The following is an 18,397-nucleotide window of genomic DNA, read 5'->3' as shown; positions in this document are numbered from 1 at the left end:
AGAAATAAAAAAATATATATATAATATCCTTGACCTAATTTATAGGCAAGGAAAAGAGGAGTGCGAAAATGCTCACAATATGATTAAGTGAAAACCTTTTCATACATAATATATGCTGTTTACTCTTTAAATCGAAAGATAGCAAGGAAATAAATCATGTTATAGTTTACATATCCTAGGATTTGTTCTAAAGTGATTTGTCATTATTTTTTTTAGCTCCTTGACATCTGGACTCCCTTCCTATTCCTGTGAATGTCAGCCTTCTTCTTCAGAAGCCCCAAACCCAGATCCCACTTTCATAAATTCCATTGCTGGATACTGGTAATGGGAATTTACCCCAGCGGCAGCTTTGGCAGTAACTCCGGGAATTCATTCACAACTGTAGAAGGAGGGTCGTCTAGTAGCCAATGTCAGCAGTGGGCAATGCCAATGCCAGGTGACTAAGAGGGGCAACCATTCGTTTGGTGTTTGGTAACAGTGGAAACTATTCTCACCAGCAACCTTCTACAGCATGTTAGCTTCGAAGCTATATGCTTTGCTTTATCGTTCCCATTTTTCTAGTTTTCTCCAGTGTTATAAATGATTCTATGAACTACTCAGTACCCTTTCAACAAATTTCTTTTCTACCAAAATCATCCAGAGTTAAGAACTTCAATGGAAAAATAAAATAATAAAAGCACTCTAATACAGAATAATGAATAATGCTCCTTCCAGATAATAAAAATTTTACAAATAAGTAGAAATTATTTCTTCTTCTTTAAAAAAACTTACTAAAAGTACCTTTTTAAAAACACCTTGGATTCCTTTCACACTTTCAAAGAAAAATGTTTTTCACAATGTTGTTTTAAAATGGAAGACATTTTCAAAATTTCATTGGGAAAAAGTCAAGACACCTCCCATAATAATGCACACAATGGATAGCTGAGATTCTAAAGGAATATCTTGAAATTAAGAAATTGTTAAACAGAAAAAAATACTCTCATAGCTAATGTTCAAAGAAGTATGTGTCTGTGACTGATGCACTTAAGGGATAAGTTTAGTGAGATGCTGCCATCATTCGTGTCGCTCTGGAAGCTTGGCAACATCCCAAACATCTTACCTTTCCTTATCAACTGTGAATTTATCAACCATCAGCTTTGTTGACTTTTTTTATATCTACTAAAATCTCCACATATATAAACTATTTAGTTAATGAATTTCATAAATTTACTATTTGCTATGTGAATTGGTACTTTTATTTTTAAATAAATAAATCTATGTTCTCTGTAAAACATCTTTTGAAGAAATGATACATAGACCCATAATTTTCCTATCAGAATTTTTTTTAAATTTTGTATCTATTTTCATCGGTCCAAGCAAAAAACCTTTTTTGTTGTTCTTTTTATTAATCCTTTGCATCTTCCATTCTTATGTTTATAGCCCTCCCCCAACTGGCATCCCTTCTGTGCTTAAAATATTCTTTAAAAATACAGAGCTGTTTCACATAGAAGATGTACACATTCCCTAAAATGTAATGCAATTTCATTGTTTCTTATCTTGCCCTCATGAAGCTGACATCTTAGTGGAGATAAATGACAAGTTCACACATAAAATAAGACAGTAAATTTCAGGTAATCATAAATGTAATAATGGAAAAACAGGGTGATGCAGTCATGACTGAGTTACTTTATAAAAGTAATCTCTTCTGAGAACACGTTATTTGATCTGAGACTTGACGTACGTAAAAGATACTGCTGTGAAGAGCATGCAGATGAAGAAATGGCTCTGAGACAAGAACAAGCTCGATCTGAGACAGAAGAGACAGCTGCCGTGCGTGAAGCACAAGGAGCCAGAGAAACATGGTCATGGATGAGGCAAGAAAGCAGCACAGCCTGGGTCAGGATGACAAAAAGTTAGGGAAATTAGTTAAGAGATCATCTAAATCCATGTAAGATATGATGGTTTAGAGAAGAGCAATGGGACTACAGATATAAGCTTGTGGAGACAGAGAAGCCCAGAGACAAAAAAGAAGAACGTTTCAAGAATGTTTCAAGAAACGTCAAAAATGAGGTTTCAGTCAATCATCTCAAACGTTACAGAGATACATGAGGACAGGAAAGGGGATATTGGATTTGACAACTTGGAAGGTGTTAGTGACAGAAGACGGACTGAGGTCATTGAAGAATGCATGGAAGTTTTTTCTTAAGAATACCAGATTGAATCCTCATTCTCTTTTGGTCCCTTCCAAAATCCCTTGAAAATCACAATAAAAAGACAGAGAAAATTCACAGAAAGAAAGAAAAGAGTTTCGATGATGAAATTTTGGAGTTTGGAACGCAAGCCAGTTCATAGTAAGGGTCAGACCAATGGAGGAAGATTAACTCAAAGCTAGCATTGGAGAAGGAAATGGCAACCCACTCCAGTGTTCTTGCCTGGAGAATCCCAGGGACGGGGGAGCCTGGTGGGCTGCCGTCTATGGGGTCACACAGAGTCGGACACGACTGAAGCGACTTAGCATAGCATAGCATAGCAATGGAGAGAGAGTAGATCAGTAATCCATTTTGTACTGTGAGACCACTGAAATACAAATAAAGAAGCTGGTGGTTCTTGGTGCCTCTGGAAGTGAGGTTTAGAGAAAGCAGAGTTGAAAGAGGAAGAATAGCTAAAAGTCTATCTGCCAGTCAGACCCCTGGATCCTCTCCTGGCCTCAAGCAGAAGCCTAGATATTCACTCACTGGAGAGGGTAAAAAACAGAGAGGGTCTCTCAAACAGGGAACACAAGGCACAGTTGAGGACCGGAGTCCTATATTGAAAATACAGCCCAGCCTTCTTCTCCCAATGACATTTCAGTCTATTCCCTCCAGGAAGGTGACCAGAAGCTTCTTCTCTTGGGATCTAAACAGTCATTTTGTTTCACATTGCAAGAGCCCCAATAAGGTCATCTAATAGGAAAGACTACAGCCAACAAGCCCTCCCCATACTCGTGAATTTTCCATTAAGTATTCAGTGATCCTCTGTTAAAGGTAAAGAAGCATTAGATATTTAAGGAAAGTAGCCATTATGAAACACAGAAAGCAAAACAATATGGGAAAATATAGCTCAGAGGAAATTGCCAATACAGTAGATGTAAACACAAAAATTTTAAATCTATTAATATTCTTAGAAAAATAAATGAAAAATTATATTCAGGAATTAACAGATATACAAGAAACATTAAAAGAATGTGAATTGGTTTATGAGAATTATGCAACATCTTTTCTGCATAACCACACTAGGTCAATTGTGATGCAATTTAATTTTTGTTTTCTCTTTTATAATTCTTATCCACACATAACTTGGCAGTGTTTTTTTAAAAAACAATTTGACCTTTTCTAGTTTCTCCAAAGCATTCAACTTTATTGTCTCAAAAATTGAATCTCCTATCTTTTTGTACTTATATTTTAATGGTTTACATAGTAGTGAACTAAATTGTCTATCAAAAGTAAGGCCACATCTCTGTCAATGTAGGAACTTAAAACTTTATTGTCATTGTCAGTTGTAGTAATAGGCAATTTTGGTGTACTGTTTATTTTCTGCTATGGTTAATTGTATGGTCATGTCATGGCTTTACAGCCATCAGATTGACCTGAGCGGGTTTAGTACCTCTGGAATAAGGGCAACATACCGGCTCTTCTGCAGCCACTACATCATCTCCAAGGTAGCTTCATGTTGAGCAAAAGTTCCACAGTTTCACACTTGAGTGCATCCAAATCTCTCAGATAGATGATAAGAAGGCTCCAGAAATAATTTCCTGCTAGCATTGTTTCAGAATTCAGATTGTAAAAGATACTATCCTCTCCCTTAAGGACAAATTCCTAATGAAATGAATTATATGACACTTGAGCAACAGCCTGAGACTCCCAAATCAGGTAGAAAGGACTCTCCCTTTGAATGCATTTAATGAAATTATATGAAAATTAACCTAATCTAAATAGATTTTTGGTTGGGTCTTAACATGATGATATATGACTGATACACAGAGGGAGCTCAGATTTGTTTTTTTTAATGTGTTTTACTAAGCTCATAATTTATAAAGTCCCTTTGGGGATTTGTTTGGTTTTGTGAGATACAATGAGCTCCAAGAACAATCTGTGCTCCTGGATGTTTACTCTGGAGTTAACAGACTGAGAAACAGAAATAGCACACGTATGTGGGCTCTAGTGTATATTTCACAATACATATTAGTATTAGAAAAAGTCATCATTTTTCAAGTACTAAAGTACTTATTAAAGTATTACTTTTATTAAAGTATTACTTTTTATTACTTAAAGTCATACTTTTTAAAGTATTAAAGAACTATTTTAAAGTAAAATAAAGTAATATTTTAAAGTACTTATTAAAGTAAAGAAATATTCACTATGAATAGTGAACTGTCATTTGCATCATAACATATAACATCATAATGTCACGCACTGTGCTATTTCAAAATTATCTGTGTTTCTGCTGTATAAGACCTAGGCTTAAAGGCAATATGCCTAACATAACTTCTGACACAAAGTTAGACCCACAATAAGTATCAGTTGAATTAAAATAATATTGGCATTGTAATAAAGACTGCAGGGTTTTTTTTTATTTTTAATGTAGGTTCAAAGTACAATGAGAAGACGGGGCTAATAATTTTAAAATATTCTCTTACACACAATTGAAGCCAGGTTAAAAAATGAACCCAATCATATTTTACTTCTTCAATAAAAATAGAAGGATCTATATATAAAATTACCAAAAAGAAAAATCGTTAAGTCTTCCAAGTAAGCATCACACACCAAATAGTTGTCATATACTCAAGGAAAGTTATCAGAAATTAGTAGAAATTTCTCTAAATATCTAACACAGAATCTTCTCTATTTCCCATTTTTATGCCATTGCTATTATTAAGTTTTTTTCCCTTAAGAATATCTGATGACTCTGCAATTGATGCTTAGAAATTCAGTACACAAAATTCATGCTTCTCCTATTATCAATTATATATTTTATCCAAAAAATAAACTGAAATCAAATCCTTTATAATAGTGATAAAAATTGGTTTTATTGTATTTTCCATAGATAGAAAGAAGGTTTTTGGTGAAAATTTTCATTGCAAAGATAATCTACAACTGAATCGGTAACAAACAAAATTTAACTTTAAAGGAGTCAAGTATGACATCTGAAACTCAATTTCATAAACATTCAAGATTAGTGAATTTTGGTAGGAAGAAAAGACTAACAGAAAGGAAAAAGACACCTTTTTAACATAGAGCAACTTAGAGGTTTTTTGTTTTTTTTTTTAATTTCTTTGGAAAAACACACAGTATAGTTACTTTTTAAAAAGTCTTTTAAGGAAGACTTCAGTGTTTCAAATCAAGTAGACTTCAGACTAAAATATATTTTTAAATTTGCAAAGAAATCGAAGTGTTAAAAATAGTCTTCTCCTTATTTATTTAATTTCATATTTAAGGAAACATTTGACAGGTAAGTTAACAAAATGCAAAAAAAAAATGTTTACCTGCATTTTTATATAATAAATTCTAGATCTATAAAAAATTTCCTGGTTTTACACAAAGGCCAACTTTTGACCTTCATTGATCCATTTCTATGTTAAAAAAATATAGTATCAAATCTTTCCCCCTCCCCCCCAAAAAACTAGAAGAAATATTTTAAATTGTGAGTGTGTGAATGTAACTATGCATATTCTCAAGTGTACAAAGCACACAAACATCACTTTTCTGGAAAAATTATTTTCATCATACTATAAACTTCTCTTCCTCTACATCTGGACATTTCAAAATAGTCTTTGGTATTACTAGTTATTGTGCTTTGAAATGGAAACTTAAGGGATTTCTGTAGCAGTGCTACATAGACATTTTAAGATATAAATAAGAAAAAAATGCACTTGGAATAAGTTACAATTAGCTGCTTTTGCATAATTTTCAAAAACTACAGTGTATGCCTAGTCACAGTTTTATGAGAAAGAATATCTCCTTTTTCAACTCCTTAATTTTAAGGAACACTTAATCATTTTGGTTAAAAATCCATTTTTGGAGTGAGTCTGATGGATTGCATGACACTAAGCTTGGATGCTCTCCACTTGCTGAAAGGCACATTTTAAAGAATGGATTATACAGAAGTTGGTCCTAGAATAAAAAGAAATAAAACAGACATTAAGTTTCAAGACTCAGGGTTAACTGAGAAATATAAAAACACTTCAAGGTCTCATGGAAGCTTAAGGTAGACTTAACAGAATAAATATATACCATTCTTAACTTTTAATCTTTCTAAGATCTACTATGTTTAATTAAATCTTGTTGGTTTTTGGTGTAGGCAACGCAATTTATGCCACCGATGTTCAATTCAAAGAAGGTGCTATATAAATGTTCTAACATTACACAAAACAATGTGCAGGTAAGAATTGGAAGATTCCAGCTAAGCTTTAAAACATATGCTTAAAAACAGGGGGGAAAAAAACCACCTTTCACGTATCCCCTCAAATCTAGATTCATGAAAAAGTACAAAAAATGGGAAGGAAAGTATCAGTTTAGGTAAGAAAAGTATGACTGTCACAGGCATTATAAGAAACTCCAGAAAAACAAATATGAACAACTATTATTAATAATCCACAGAAAGCTGATCTGCATAAATCATGCTCTAAGACATTTTACAACCATTCTGCTCTAAGAGTATTTAATTCATTGATACCTTCTTTCTTAACATAAGGTAGAGATACATAATGACAAAGTTAACAAAGACAAAGAAATTCTGATGGATAACATTAATGTACTGTTTCATATATTTTCCCAGATAAGCAATAGAGCTACTCAGAATAATTATATAGAGGGGTGAATTAACTGCAAGGAGGTACCTTCTGGATCTCCCATATCTGTTCTCCAGTGGCAACTGTTTTGTGACCTTTGTAGGCACATGCCTTCAGCTGAACAGCACCTAGCGCAGCATGAAGACATAATTCCTTCTGGATGTTATGCCGAATTTCATGTTGGGCAGAATATTCAAAGTACTGTGAAAGGAAGAATGCTGTTATTGACAAAAGCACCCTATATCCTCAGTTGCAAAACTGTCAGTTAAAAAAAAAAAAAAAATCAGCAACTCACTGAAAAATAGGTATCATAATTACAAACTGAGTTTGGGGAACAGAAAAGATTATGTCCTTTCTCCAGCCTATCACCAATAGTTACTTAATTAAGAAGGTACTATCTTCCTCCCCATGTCAGAAATTGGATTCTAGGTAGGATGGAGACGAGAACAGGTATGCCATAGAAAAGAGCCTGGAAACTTTTAGCAAGCCCATCATTCCTTTTTCTCCCCCCAAGTGTTCCTTCCCTCTTATTCATCTCAATTAATAGTACTTTCATTTAAACTAGTAGTATTTAAACATACTCTTGGGAATTCCCTGATGGTCCAGTGGTTAGGCACTTTCACTGCAGTGGCCCAGGTTAAGTCCCTGGCTGGGGAATTAAGATCCTGCAACCCTCATTCCATGGACCAAAAAAAAGGGGGGGGAGGCAGTTTTTCATGCCTCAGTTCCTTTGCCTGTAAAAGGTAATTTAATAGCTCCTAGGTGGCGCTAATGGCAAAGAACTTACCTTCCAATGCAGGAGAGGTAAGAGACATGGTTCTATCTCTGGGTCTGGAAAGGGCATGGCAAGTATTCTTGCCTGGAGAATCCCACGGACAGAGGAGTCTGGTGGGCTACAGTCCATAGGGTCATAAATAGCTGGACACGACTACAAGTGCTTAGCACACAAGTGCACACATAGGGTTATGACTATAAATAGGTTAATATGTGTAAAACATTTAGACCAGTAACTGGATGTGGTAAGCATTCAATTCATTTTTAGCTGTTGTTACTATTATTGATGCTTCTCTCTCTCCACATATCCAATTAATTGGCTCCTTAGTCTTCCTAAATCTTCCTCTCAGATGCTACCATCCTACCCATCCTTACTTCCACACCCTCATTTCTCTTGTTCAGGCACTCAAAATCTCTACTGCAACACCTCCACATGTGCCTCCAACTTCCGCTCCTATAACACAATCCAATCTGCTGCCGGTTTGTCTTTTGTAACATAGATTTGATCCCTTACGTTCCCTGCTTAAGTGAATCACTACTGTTGCTAAGATAAAGCCCATACTTCTTAACTGGTCTGTGAAATCTTCCACTTTCAATCTTACATCAACCACTGTCCCAGTTATGCACTGCTCCTTTCACACAATCCTACCAAGGCAGGACGTGTGTATCCACAACTCCAAGACTGCTTTACAGTGCTCTCCCTGGAATACTTCCCTGGATGCTTTTCTGCCTAGCTAACTCCCTTTGATGCTTCAAAAGTCAACTCCAATATTACCTTCCTTCCTTAGTTTTCCCTGAACTTGTCCTGTGCACAAACTTACACTCTCCTCAGGGTTCCCAGAGTCATCAGAGACAACTTCCACAGCACTCTATTAGAATTATGGTGTAGCTAGCTGACTTCACTGTAGACCAAAGTCAGGCAGTGTATCTAGTAATGACATCCATTATAAATCAAATATTTCATAATGTTGACATTCCAAAGAGAAAATGAGTGAACATAATTGATTTTCAATAGGGAAGTAATTAGTCTTAGCACTAATATTTATTGAGCCCTTATTATGTGCTAGGCAGGGACTGTTCTAAACCCTTTACGTGTATTAGAGTAGGCACTCCACAAACATTAGCTGAATTAATCTTGAGTTCCCCTGGCCTTAGCCTCATGCTTAATTTATCTCCTTCCACAAATATAGTATCAGTCATTTTTATAACTGATAGCTCTTCAGATGGAGACTGAAAGCTCTTCAAATGGAAATAAGGAAGACTTTCTTTCTTCAGATTGAAAGAAAATGGGTTTAGATCAGGAAAACAACATTCTGTCTGTGCTTTAAAAAAGATAAACTTTAGGACCTCAAAGATGATGAGAAGGGCTGACCAGTACTTTACTTCACTCATAATGTTTTTTAAAAAAACATTAAAAGGGAAGTTATAAGGAATGGAAAATAGTTGAAGATACTTAGCCAAAGAGTATGCAATTAGCTAGCTGAGAACACTGGAGAGACTTTATCTTAGAACCAGGACAAAAGCACCGGAAGAGAAAGGGGAAGAAGCAAGGGCTTGTGTAACAAAGTGGTAAGGGATTAAACTGCACTCTGCACTACAACAGTATTTAGTCTTTTTATTCACATAATCAAAATACTTGTTTTTCATTTGGCATATTTAAATACCACTACAATGGAGTTTTCTGCTACAAAAAACATCATTATCTGTCGAGAGTAGAAGGAAGCCTGAGGAAATGACTAAGTTAGATGATATCTCAGAAACATCTACCACTCAAGGAACCACAATTCCTAAACTAGTTTAAATGCAGTGCTTGACTGAAAATAACATTTAAAGGAAATAAATCAAAATAAAATCAATGGCCATGTCAGGGCAATAGAAACCAGTTATCTTAAAATATAAACCAGAAAATATTATTCTTCCACTCAAAACCCTCAGATGGCTTCTGTCACACTGGGATTAAATCCATGATCTTAACATGGCCAGTGAAGTCCTGTATGACCAGGCCCCTAATCCCTCAGATGGCTTCTGTCACACTGGGATTAAATCCATGATCTTAACATGGCCAGTGAAGTCCTGTATGACCAGGCCCCTAATCCCCCAGATGGCTTCTGTCACACTGGGATTAAATCCATGATCTTAACAAGGCCAGTGAAGTCCTGTATGACCAGGCCCCTAATCCATGTCTCTGACCTCATTTTCCACCCTCTTTTCCTAGACCACTCTAACTACTCCAGCCACACTGGCTTTGTGCCCGCTCCATTTACCTGCCACTGGGCCGCTGGCTTTGGGTCCCTCTACCGAGATGCTCTCTTCCAGGACATGGTTCCTCTCCTAACTCCTACAGGCCTCCAGGCTAAGGTCACCTTCTCAAAGTGGTCTTCCTGAATCTCCAAAAATAACTAACCCCACACACACATTATTTCCCTACCCTATTTTTATTTATACCTAAAATTACATATCTATTTTTTCCTTTCCTTTTAGAATACAAACTTCACAAGACAGAGACTTGGTCTTCTTCACTACTATAAGGATGTGACTTACTTTATAGACTGTCAAAGAAATACTTGTTGAAAGAACATGTGAATTATTTAACCATTCCAAAATTTCTAAAAGATGCCCCATGATATTCATAATTTAAAAATTATTTTAGAGACAGAACTATAAAAATATCTTTATGGCAATGATAGGAGAAAAACAGAACAGTGTATAAAATATATCTTCAATTTTTATGGTAAATAGATGTAATGCTATAGGAACCCTGAAATAAATTTATAAATATTTACACTTAGTGGTAAAGAACCTGCCTACCAATGCAGGAGATTTAAGAGACGCGGGTTGATCACCAGATTGGGAAGGTACCCTGAAGAAGGAAATGGCAACCCACTTCAGTATTCTCGCCTGGAAAATTCCATGGATAGAGGAGGTTGGCAGCTGCAGTCCATGGGGTCACAAAGCAGTCAGACACAACTGAGCACACACACACACACACATTTAATGGTAAGATTTTTATAAATGAGGAAATATTTCTCATTGCTCCAAACCTTAATTTTTACTTGGATAGTCCTGTGTTATTTTCAAAAAAAGGCAACTATTTGTATAATTATTTTTTTCTTTTAAAATATGGTGTGTAGGGAAATTTCAAAATAGGAAGATATATACTCATACATCTATGTATATGTATATACATGTAAGTCTGTATATATCTATGTGTATCTCCATCCTATTTCATAATTATATCTAACCATCAAGCAATGGATCTTATTCCCTACCTATAGCTTTTGGGCATCAGCATCATCTACCTTCAGTAAGTAGACTGATTGGTTTGGATGAGTAAGCATTGGAACTGAATTAAACTGAGGCTGAGTAGAAAAAAACATGGAAGTATATGGACTGGGAGATAAACTGGCCCTTTCTTCTTAAAACTGATATCATCAAAGTTCCATCCTGTTAACACGGGGCATCATGAGTATTCATTAATAATACCATGAAAATCCTCTATGCACATCTTGGACTCTATACCAAAACACTTGCAATCCTGCCCTCCCCCAAAAGACATACCAGCTCCTCTCCTGAGGACAATCTGTTCTCACTCCCACCAGCTATTTCACTAACCCTTACGTGTACCTTTCAAAAAATGTTCCCAAATGTCACCTTTCCCAGGCAAATGTATGGACACCCTAATTCTGATGCCCTCCTCCATACCCTCAGAGCACTCAAAGCTTTATCCCATACCTTACCATCCTGACTGTAAATGCCAGTTTTGAAACAGCTATTTCCTGAAGGAGCTGGAATCTAAATTGCTTGAACCCAGCAGTGTACCTGGTATGCAGGGGTCACTTAGTGAATTTGTTGAATTAACAACGGAGAGAGAGTCTAATCTTCCAGGAATTAACTTGTAAAAGGCTAGAAAAGGAAGCTAAAACCTAGAAATAATATTTTAATATGTTCTCTATCCATAGTGACATATGACATTTTAGTCTTAATTAGTAAAACAGAGAAAAGGGTAGTAACAAGCAAAGATGTCACCAATCAAGAAGAATCAAGAACAGACATATTTTTTTAAAAATCTGTTGAGATAATATTGTAGCCCACAAAAGTACAGTATGAACATGATGTTATTGGCTGTCTAATCCAGTAAAATATAGCCTTTATGTATAATTTAGCAAAATCACCATGCTAATAGTCATGCAACCTTAAGGGTTCACACAGAAGATCCTGTTTTTGTTTTTGTTTTTATTTCAGATGGCATTATTCTATTATATTCTCATTTGCCTTTCTACTGAATGGGTAAGCAACCTCAAACTGTTTTCAGAGGTAGAGTGAAAATCAAAATAAAGTACTCTGCAACTTCAATATTAATTGCCCAACTTACTCTAAAAGTATTTCACATACCAGTTTACCTGAACATGAAATTGATATATGGGTTCTGAAAGACATGCAAGAACTTACTTGTGGTTGCAGGTACTAAACAGAAGGCAGGATTTTTCGTGCAATGCTCACCTGATTTCCCCCAAGTCCATGACACGTGTACAGAATCAATGGTTTGCCTCCTTGGTTATTCTCTCCAACATCCAGACATAGAGGCCGACCAACACTTTTAATCTAAAGGGAAATTTTCAAGTTATAAATTTTTTAAAAATCTACGTGGTTTATATATTTTCTCAACTAATTTCTGAAAGTGGTGTTAATGTAAAACTCTCAAAAGCAATAAACCAGAAAGTATTACAGCATTTTTCCTTGAACCACATAAATATTGGTGGCAAAGAGTATACCAAATAAAAAGGAACAGGAAAATACTCACATATCCAGATATAACAGGATTAAGGTCTGGCACATACACTTCTGGATAAATATTGTTCAGATACCACGTAAAATTTTTACACTGAAGGCGGTGCTTTATTTCAAATCTTTTTGAAAGATCACCAAATGATTTCTGGAGGAAGATGAGAAGTGAAGGGGAATGCATAATTAAAACAGCACTGATGAAGTACTTCAAATGCTATTATTTGTATTTACATTAGGTCTTTAAAAAAAAGAAATTCTGGGTCAAAATGTAATATGCAGTTTAACTACAGTCACCATTCATTCGGGCAACAAGTACGCCTGGCCGCTCACTTCTGGCTTCAAAGAGAATCAAGGGCCACTGCAGTGCTGGCCTTGTGCTATTTTATTCTTCCTTTGTGCCACAAACCTCTTTCATGGGACAGAGATCCTAAATGAAATGCTGAAAGCAAAAAATGGTAGTGGGACATTTGAAATGTATCCCAGTTTTATACACTAAAGTGATCTATAAGTGAGGTGTGAGAAACAGCGCCAATGTACCATGTAATTTATATCTCTTCTCCAGTCAAGACCACAAAGATAATAATAATTTTTATACTTTAGGAATATTTTTTTCTAGTTTTAAGGGTGCTGCTTACTCCTAATAATATCTCCTAATTATATCCTAACAATAACAATGTTTTAGTAGAAAAAGTCAAGTTTTTAATCAACTGTATTTTATTTCCCTTTATCTTATTTAAAAAGGAATAAGAAAATATTTTTTAAAAGCACTTCTAAATTGAAAAGGTATTTGATATAGGCAAAATTTTAAAGAAAAATTATGAGTACCTAGATATGTGTAAAAGTAAATACTCAAGCGTTATCAGTTCAACTAACAAAAATATTTTCTGTGCCAACTTCAATGTTTTGAACCCAGGGAGGGGTCTTAGCAAAAGGTAGGAAACTCTAAAGGACTTCTGGGTAGCTTATATATTTTATCATGTAGGTCTATTTGCCCTAGGTAAAAATGGGTTTTCTGGGTCACTTGCCACTTTGTGGGTGACAAATCATAAGCGGTATGTAGTATCCACTCGCCTGCTTAGCCAAGTACCTTATACAGTATACAAACTACCCCACTTGTGTCGGTGGCCGCGGGTGAAGGGCTAGCAATCCAGTCCAGTACTGCTCTGATATTGCTTGGTACCGACATGTTATAGGGAGATACCAGAGACCAGAGAAAAAGACAAATGAGGGGACCAGATCTTTATGACATCCGAGGTGCTGATGCCCTTTAATCCCAATATATACTTCCTTACGAACTGGCACGGTTTCTTACAAAGAATTGGATGCCATTTACCAAAGCATGTCCTTAAACTGTCTAGTTTAGTTACCACATCCAATATTGAAACTGTTGGGACTCAATTCTAAATGTATTAGGCATGATGATTCTACAGAGCTTTTATCTAGGACAGGTCAATAATAACCATAGTGCCATGCCTTTGTTAGTACTTATTTCCTTATTTCACAGCTGTTCTGGGAGACAGGTAAGTATTTTATATCAAGACAGGGAAGGAGAGAGAAGAAATGTGGTGGAGCATACACTCCATGTCTGGTCAACCTGCCAATCACCCTATAAAGTACCATGACCATTTTATAGTGTCAAGGGGCTTTGCCAAAGTCACCCTTCCAGAAAGTGGAGCCAGAACTGGAAACAAAAAAGCTCGATATCTTGGTTCATTCTGCCACATCTGACACTGTCTCTCTAATTCAAAATGCCACTTAGCACCTTGATTCAGGAGTTAATCACATCACCTAAAACCAGTTGAAAGCAGTTCCACTTAATCTTATTTTCATTAAGTAAAATATTGAACCAAAGCAGTCACAAAAACTAAATATCTTTCACGTTAAAAAAAAGTAACATCAAGTAGAATGCCTCAATTTAAAAAATTATTTATTTTTAATTGGAAGAAATTGCTTTATAATATTGCATTGGTTTCTGCTATATATTGCCTCAGGTTTTAAATGCAGTTTATTTGACTTAAAAAAGAGAGAGAGAGTGTAGAGAGAGAAAACTGGCATCAGTTAGTTATACATTTTTGAGTTAAAAAGACCAGCTTCAAAAATATTTCCTTAAAAAATGTTTTATACTTGAGTTGACTCAAACAAATCCAAGGACATGTGAACTTCTGTGGATTTTTATTGTTAATTGTTAGTTCTAACTTACTTGTTTAACAATTTTTGCTGCATCCGTGTTTCTCCTATAGAATATTTCCTTGTATTCATCCATCCAGACTTCTGCAAGGCGAACTTGGTTGCGAGCAATCACCTGAGTGCCTTTTGGGAAGGTATGAGGGCTTTTGCTGCGAAAAACATGTCCAACAACAGAGCAAGGCATAATCTCCAACTGCCCACCACATTGCCATACCTGATAATTAATGATATTTGTTTAAATTTACAGTATTTTAGGAAAATCAAAGTGTTGCTTTTAAGTTCACCTTTAAGATACTAATAAAAACAAGAGATTTATTACAGCTTTACAAACAGCTTTCTCTTTTATCTCTCTTTACAGCTTTCTCTGTTCCCTGCCAATTCAACTTAAGTTCTTAAAGAACTAGCATTAGGCAGTACAGACACTAGAGACCAAAAAAGTAAACATATTTTCAGAAATTACGTTAACAGAATAGTGATTTCAGATCACTCATAAAAATAAATTCTGAAATTTCTTTTTTTTTGGTCAAAAAATATGCAAGTTCTCTAGTATTCACAGAAGACCAATGGCTCTTCTGCATTTGACTTCCACAGCAGATTTGGAGTAAGTGGGACCAAACTCTACCTCTTGAACATTCAATTTTGTGATCAAGAAAACGATTCCAGACAGTCATTTTTCCAAAACACAACCTATTAAACTTTGTCATTATATATATTAAAAAATATCATGCCATTTAAGAGGGTCAAAAAACTTTATTTGCTTTAACTCTAAATAAAATGGCAAATCGCTAAGTCAGTACCTGCTCACTTAGATGTCTTGACAATCTGTTCTGCCATAAATGAGAAATCTAAACATCATGTTTAATAGTAGGTGCTAACATTAGGGCTGTGATCACATTCTCTCTTTTAAGCAAGTGAGAAAGCTTAGTGATGTGTTCAGTTCAACTGTGCTTGAGATTCAACATGTGCTGGGAGCTGGGAATACTCAAATGAATAAAATAAGACCCCTGCCCTTAGGCCACTCAAACTTGGCTAAGATAATCATTGCCATTATATGATGAAACCAGAGCCAAAACTCAAAACTTTCAACTGTTAGTTCAGTTCTTTTTCTACTACATTCCAGCCTAAGTGATGAGAAATGAATGACAAAGCTATTGAAAAAAATGAACTTATGAAATCAAATACATACATGTAGAGATCTAAAACCTTTGTTTTATTTCTCATATTAACTTTTAATATGTATAGAAAAAAAGCTCATTTAATCCAAAGAGTTAAATTCAATGTTCTTTAAAATTATATGTAAATGTTTTTCCATTCTGACTCCCTTGATGGTCAACCAATTTCCTGAAGCACTAGATTTAATTATATTTATCTTGGCTGGAATTCAGTAGCTACAAGTGCATTAATTGGTGTTAGTGCCTGGACACAATCATTTAACTGATTCCTCTTGTTACATTGGCAGCAATGAATAAATATGAATAAATATAATAAGCTACATTTTAAAAGAAAATATATTGATTCTAAAATTTCTAACAATTTAAGAAAGCACAAAAAGTAAAGACTACATACATCTATGATAATCTGTATCAGCCAACTAGAAATATATGTTTCATTGTTTAGTATGTGAGCTATATTTATAAACTTACTCTGAAAGACATTTCTATATTTTCACCTCCCCAAATTTCCATTTCTTCATCATAAGTTCCAATATATTCAAAATAGTCTTTTGATATGGAAAAAAGGCCTCCTGCAAAAGTGGGTGTTCTGAAAAATAATCCATTGTCAAACTTTGTTACACAACCAAATAAGAAAAAAAGAACTATTTTAAGAGCAACTGAATCAAATTTACAAATAAAGAGAGATCACAATTTCAAGGCTTTATACAGATTAATAAAAACTAAAAATGCAATCTTCAAAGTCAAGTTCTGGGGGATGGGGAGGAACTGGTAAGTATCCTTCCCTAGCAGAGCAAAATTATTTTGTCTTTTAACTAAACTTAAAGATTCTTAAGTAATGATTATAAGGAAGACATAGAGCTCACTTAATTCTACTTCCTACTAGGTAAATTGTGTATAAGCAAGTGCATAAATAAAGTACTTTTTTATTCCTTCCATACAGAATATTCTTTATTTTTGTTAGTGTGAATCACCTTGGTGGAAATTACTGTAAAAAACAAAGAATGCATAGACATTCAAACAACTAACTATATATAAGACTTTGAGAGCAATCGTCTTACTTGATTGGATATGTCTCATCCTTCCTTCTTTGCTTCTCATGATCGGGAAGTGTTTCCCAGCCAAATGAAAGGCTCCAGTCAAAATTCCCACGGTTATGGTTACTTCCATAAGGAGAAGGTTTGTTGAATTCAAACGTGTTCAAATCTATGGATGCAATATCTGGGCTCACGACAGCAGTGTAGTTCTCAGCTATTCTGGCCAACAAAGGTTCTAACCAACCGTAGAAACACTCACCTGGAAAGAATACAGCTTTAATCAATTCAACAAAACACTCCAGGTTTTTTTTTTTCTTTTTGTATTTTGGAAGAGAGTTTGCAGAGAAATGAGAATATCTAAGTCATTATTATTATTTTGAACATTTATATAAGGGAGATTTCTTAAAGGTTTCTTGTAATGAGATAAGGGTAGGATGAAAAAAAAAAAAGCAGGCAAGATTAAGCATAGCTAAGGAGTGACTTTGATGGGGAGGGAGTGACATTTTTTGAACCTTGGAATGGAAGTAAAATGATACTGATATATTTAAGTTTCACACTGTGTATTTCTCTTTAAAATGGACTATGAATCAAGGGTGACTTTTTGCTATCCCAGGGACGGGGGAGCCTGGTGGGCTGCCGTCTATGGGGTCACACAGAGTCGGACACGACTGAAGTGACTTAGCAGCAGCAGCAGCTCCAAAAATATTCTGATTTACTTAAACTTGTCTCCTTGAGTAAGGTATAGAAATGGAAATCTTCATTTCTCTGACAGGGTTGTAGGAGAAAATAAGTAAAGGAATCAGAATATTCTGATTTTAGCAATTGGAAAAGAACCATTCAAACCAACTCAGCACTTCACAGGGGATGAAGGTGTGGCACAAAAGGTCGGATTCTGGCCCCAGGCCAGGCTCTCACATCGCACACAGACTTCAGGGGATATGGCATGTGCAGTCCTACTCAGGACTTTTCATCATCCAGCCATCTGCAGTCATGGCCCAGGAGGACCCTCAGACAAATCTGCCTGGAGGGGAAGAATGCCCAGTCTGATATTACTGTAATTTTGGAACAGGAGAAGGAATACTGGAGAAGGGGCCATTTCCTTTTGAAAACACCTCTCTTGGATTACCTTTAGACTTTTCTTAAATGCCTGGTATTGAGAGAATACCGGATGTGAAAGCTCTAAAGAGACTCAAGCAAATCCAAAAGCCCTTCTGTAACAATTAGTGTGTGCTCAAAACCATTTGCTTGGTCAAACAGCACCTGAGGGCTGGCCAATCCAAAGCTAAACACTCATACACAGAGTAAAACTCAGGAAGCTTGGAGCTCCAGGGACTATGTGACATTTAAGTAATATCTATGGTGAACATTAAACATTGACTCTAAAAATAGTCTTCAACTACTGTATTTACAATCATTGATGCTGGAGAAAAAATTAAAATACAAAGAAAAAAAACCCCAGCAGCAACAAAAACAAACAAAAACTAACAACATTCATGGGAAACACACAGGAAGCTATGAAGGGACACCTCTCATTTGGCACAAGAAGGACTTTATGAATCTTTGAAGGGGAAAGAAAAGAAACAAAACTTTCACTCACTTTAAAGTGTAATAATCAAGAATGATAAGGAAAAACACTT

At 35.4% G+C, this 18,397-nt stretch overlaps 1 protein-coding gene across 1 annotated transcript in view; it reads right to left on the bottom strand.

Moving 5' to 3' along the window:
- Nucleotides 1-5,022: 5,022 nt before the first annotated feature.
- GALNT3 (polypeptide N-acetylgalactosaminyltransferase 3) overlaps nt 5,023-18,397 on the bottom strand; it is a 51,842-nt gene continuing 38,467 nt past the window's right edge. The window contains exons 5-11 of the mRNA XM_027558840.1: nt 16,785-17,019; nt 16,195-16,312; nt 14,565-14,765; nt 12,381-12,512; nt 12,080-12,181; nt 6,854-7,006; nt 5,023-6,128 (exon numbers count right to left, since the gene is read on the bottom strand). Of these exons, the coding sequence (XP_027414641.1) occupies nt 6,006-6,128; nt 6,854-7,006; nt 12,080-12,181; nt 12,381-12,512; nt 14,565-14,765; nt 16,195-16,312; nt 16,785-17,019 (1,064 nt within the window). The 3' untranslated portion in view covers nt 5,023-6,005. The remainder of the gene's footprint in view (nt 6,129-6,853; nt 7,007-12,079; nt 12,182-12,380; nt 12,513-14,564; nt 14,766-16,194; nt 16,313-16,784; nt 17,020-18,397) is intronic.

The sequence above is a fragment of the Bos indicus x Bos taurus genome, chromosome 2, assembly GCF_003369695.1.
Source record: "Bos indicus x Bos taurus breed Angus x Brahman F1 hybrid chromosome 2, Bos_hybrid_MaternalHap_v2.0, whole genome shotgun sequence".
NCBI classification, from domain to species: Eukaryota; Metazoa; Chordata; class Mammalia; order Artiodactyla; family Bovidae; genus Bos; species Bos indicus x Bos taurus.
This window is presented reverse-complemented; position numbering and strand designations above follow the sequence as displayed.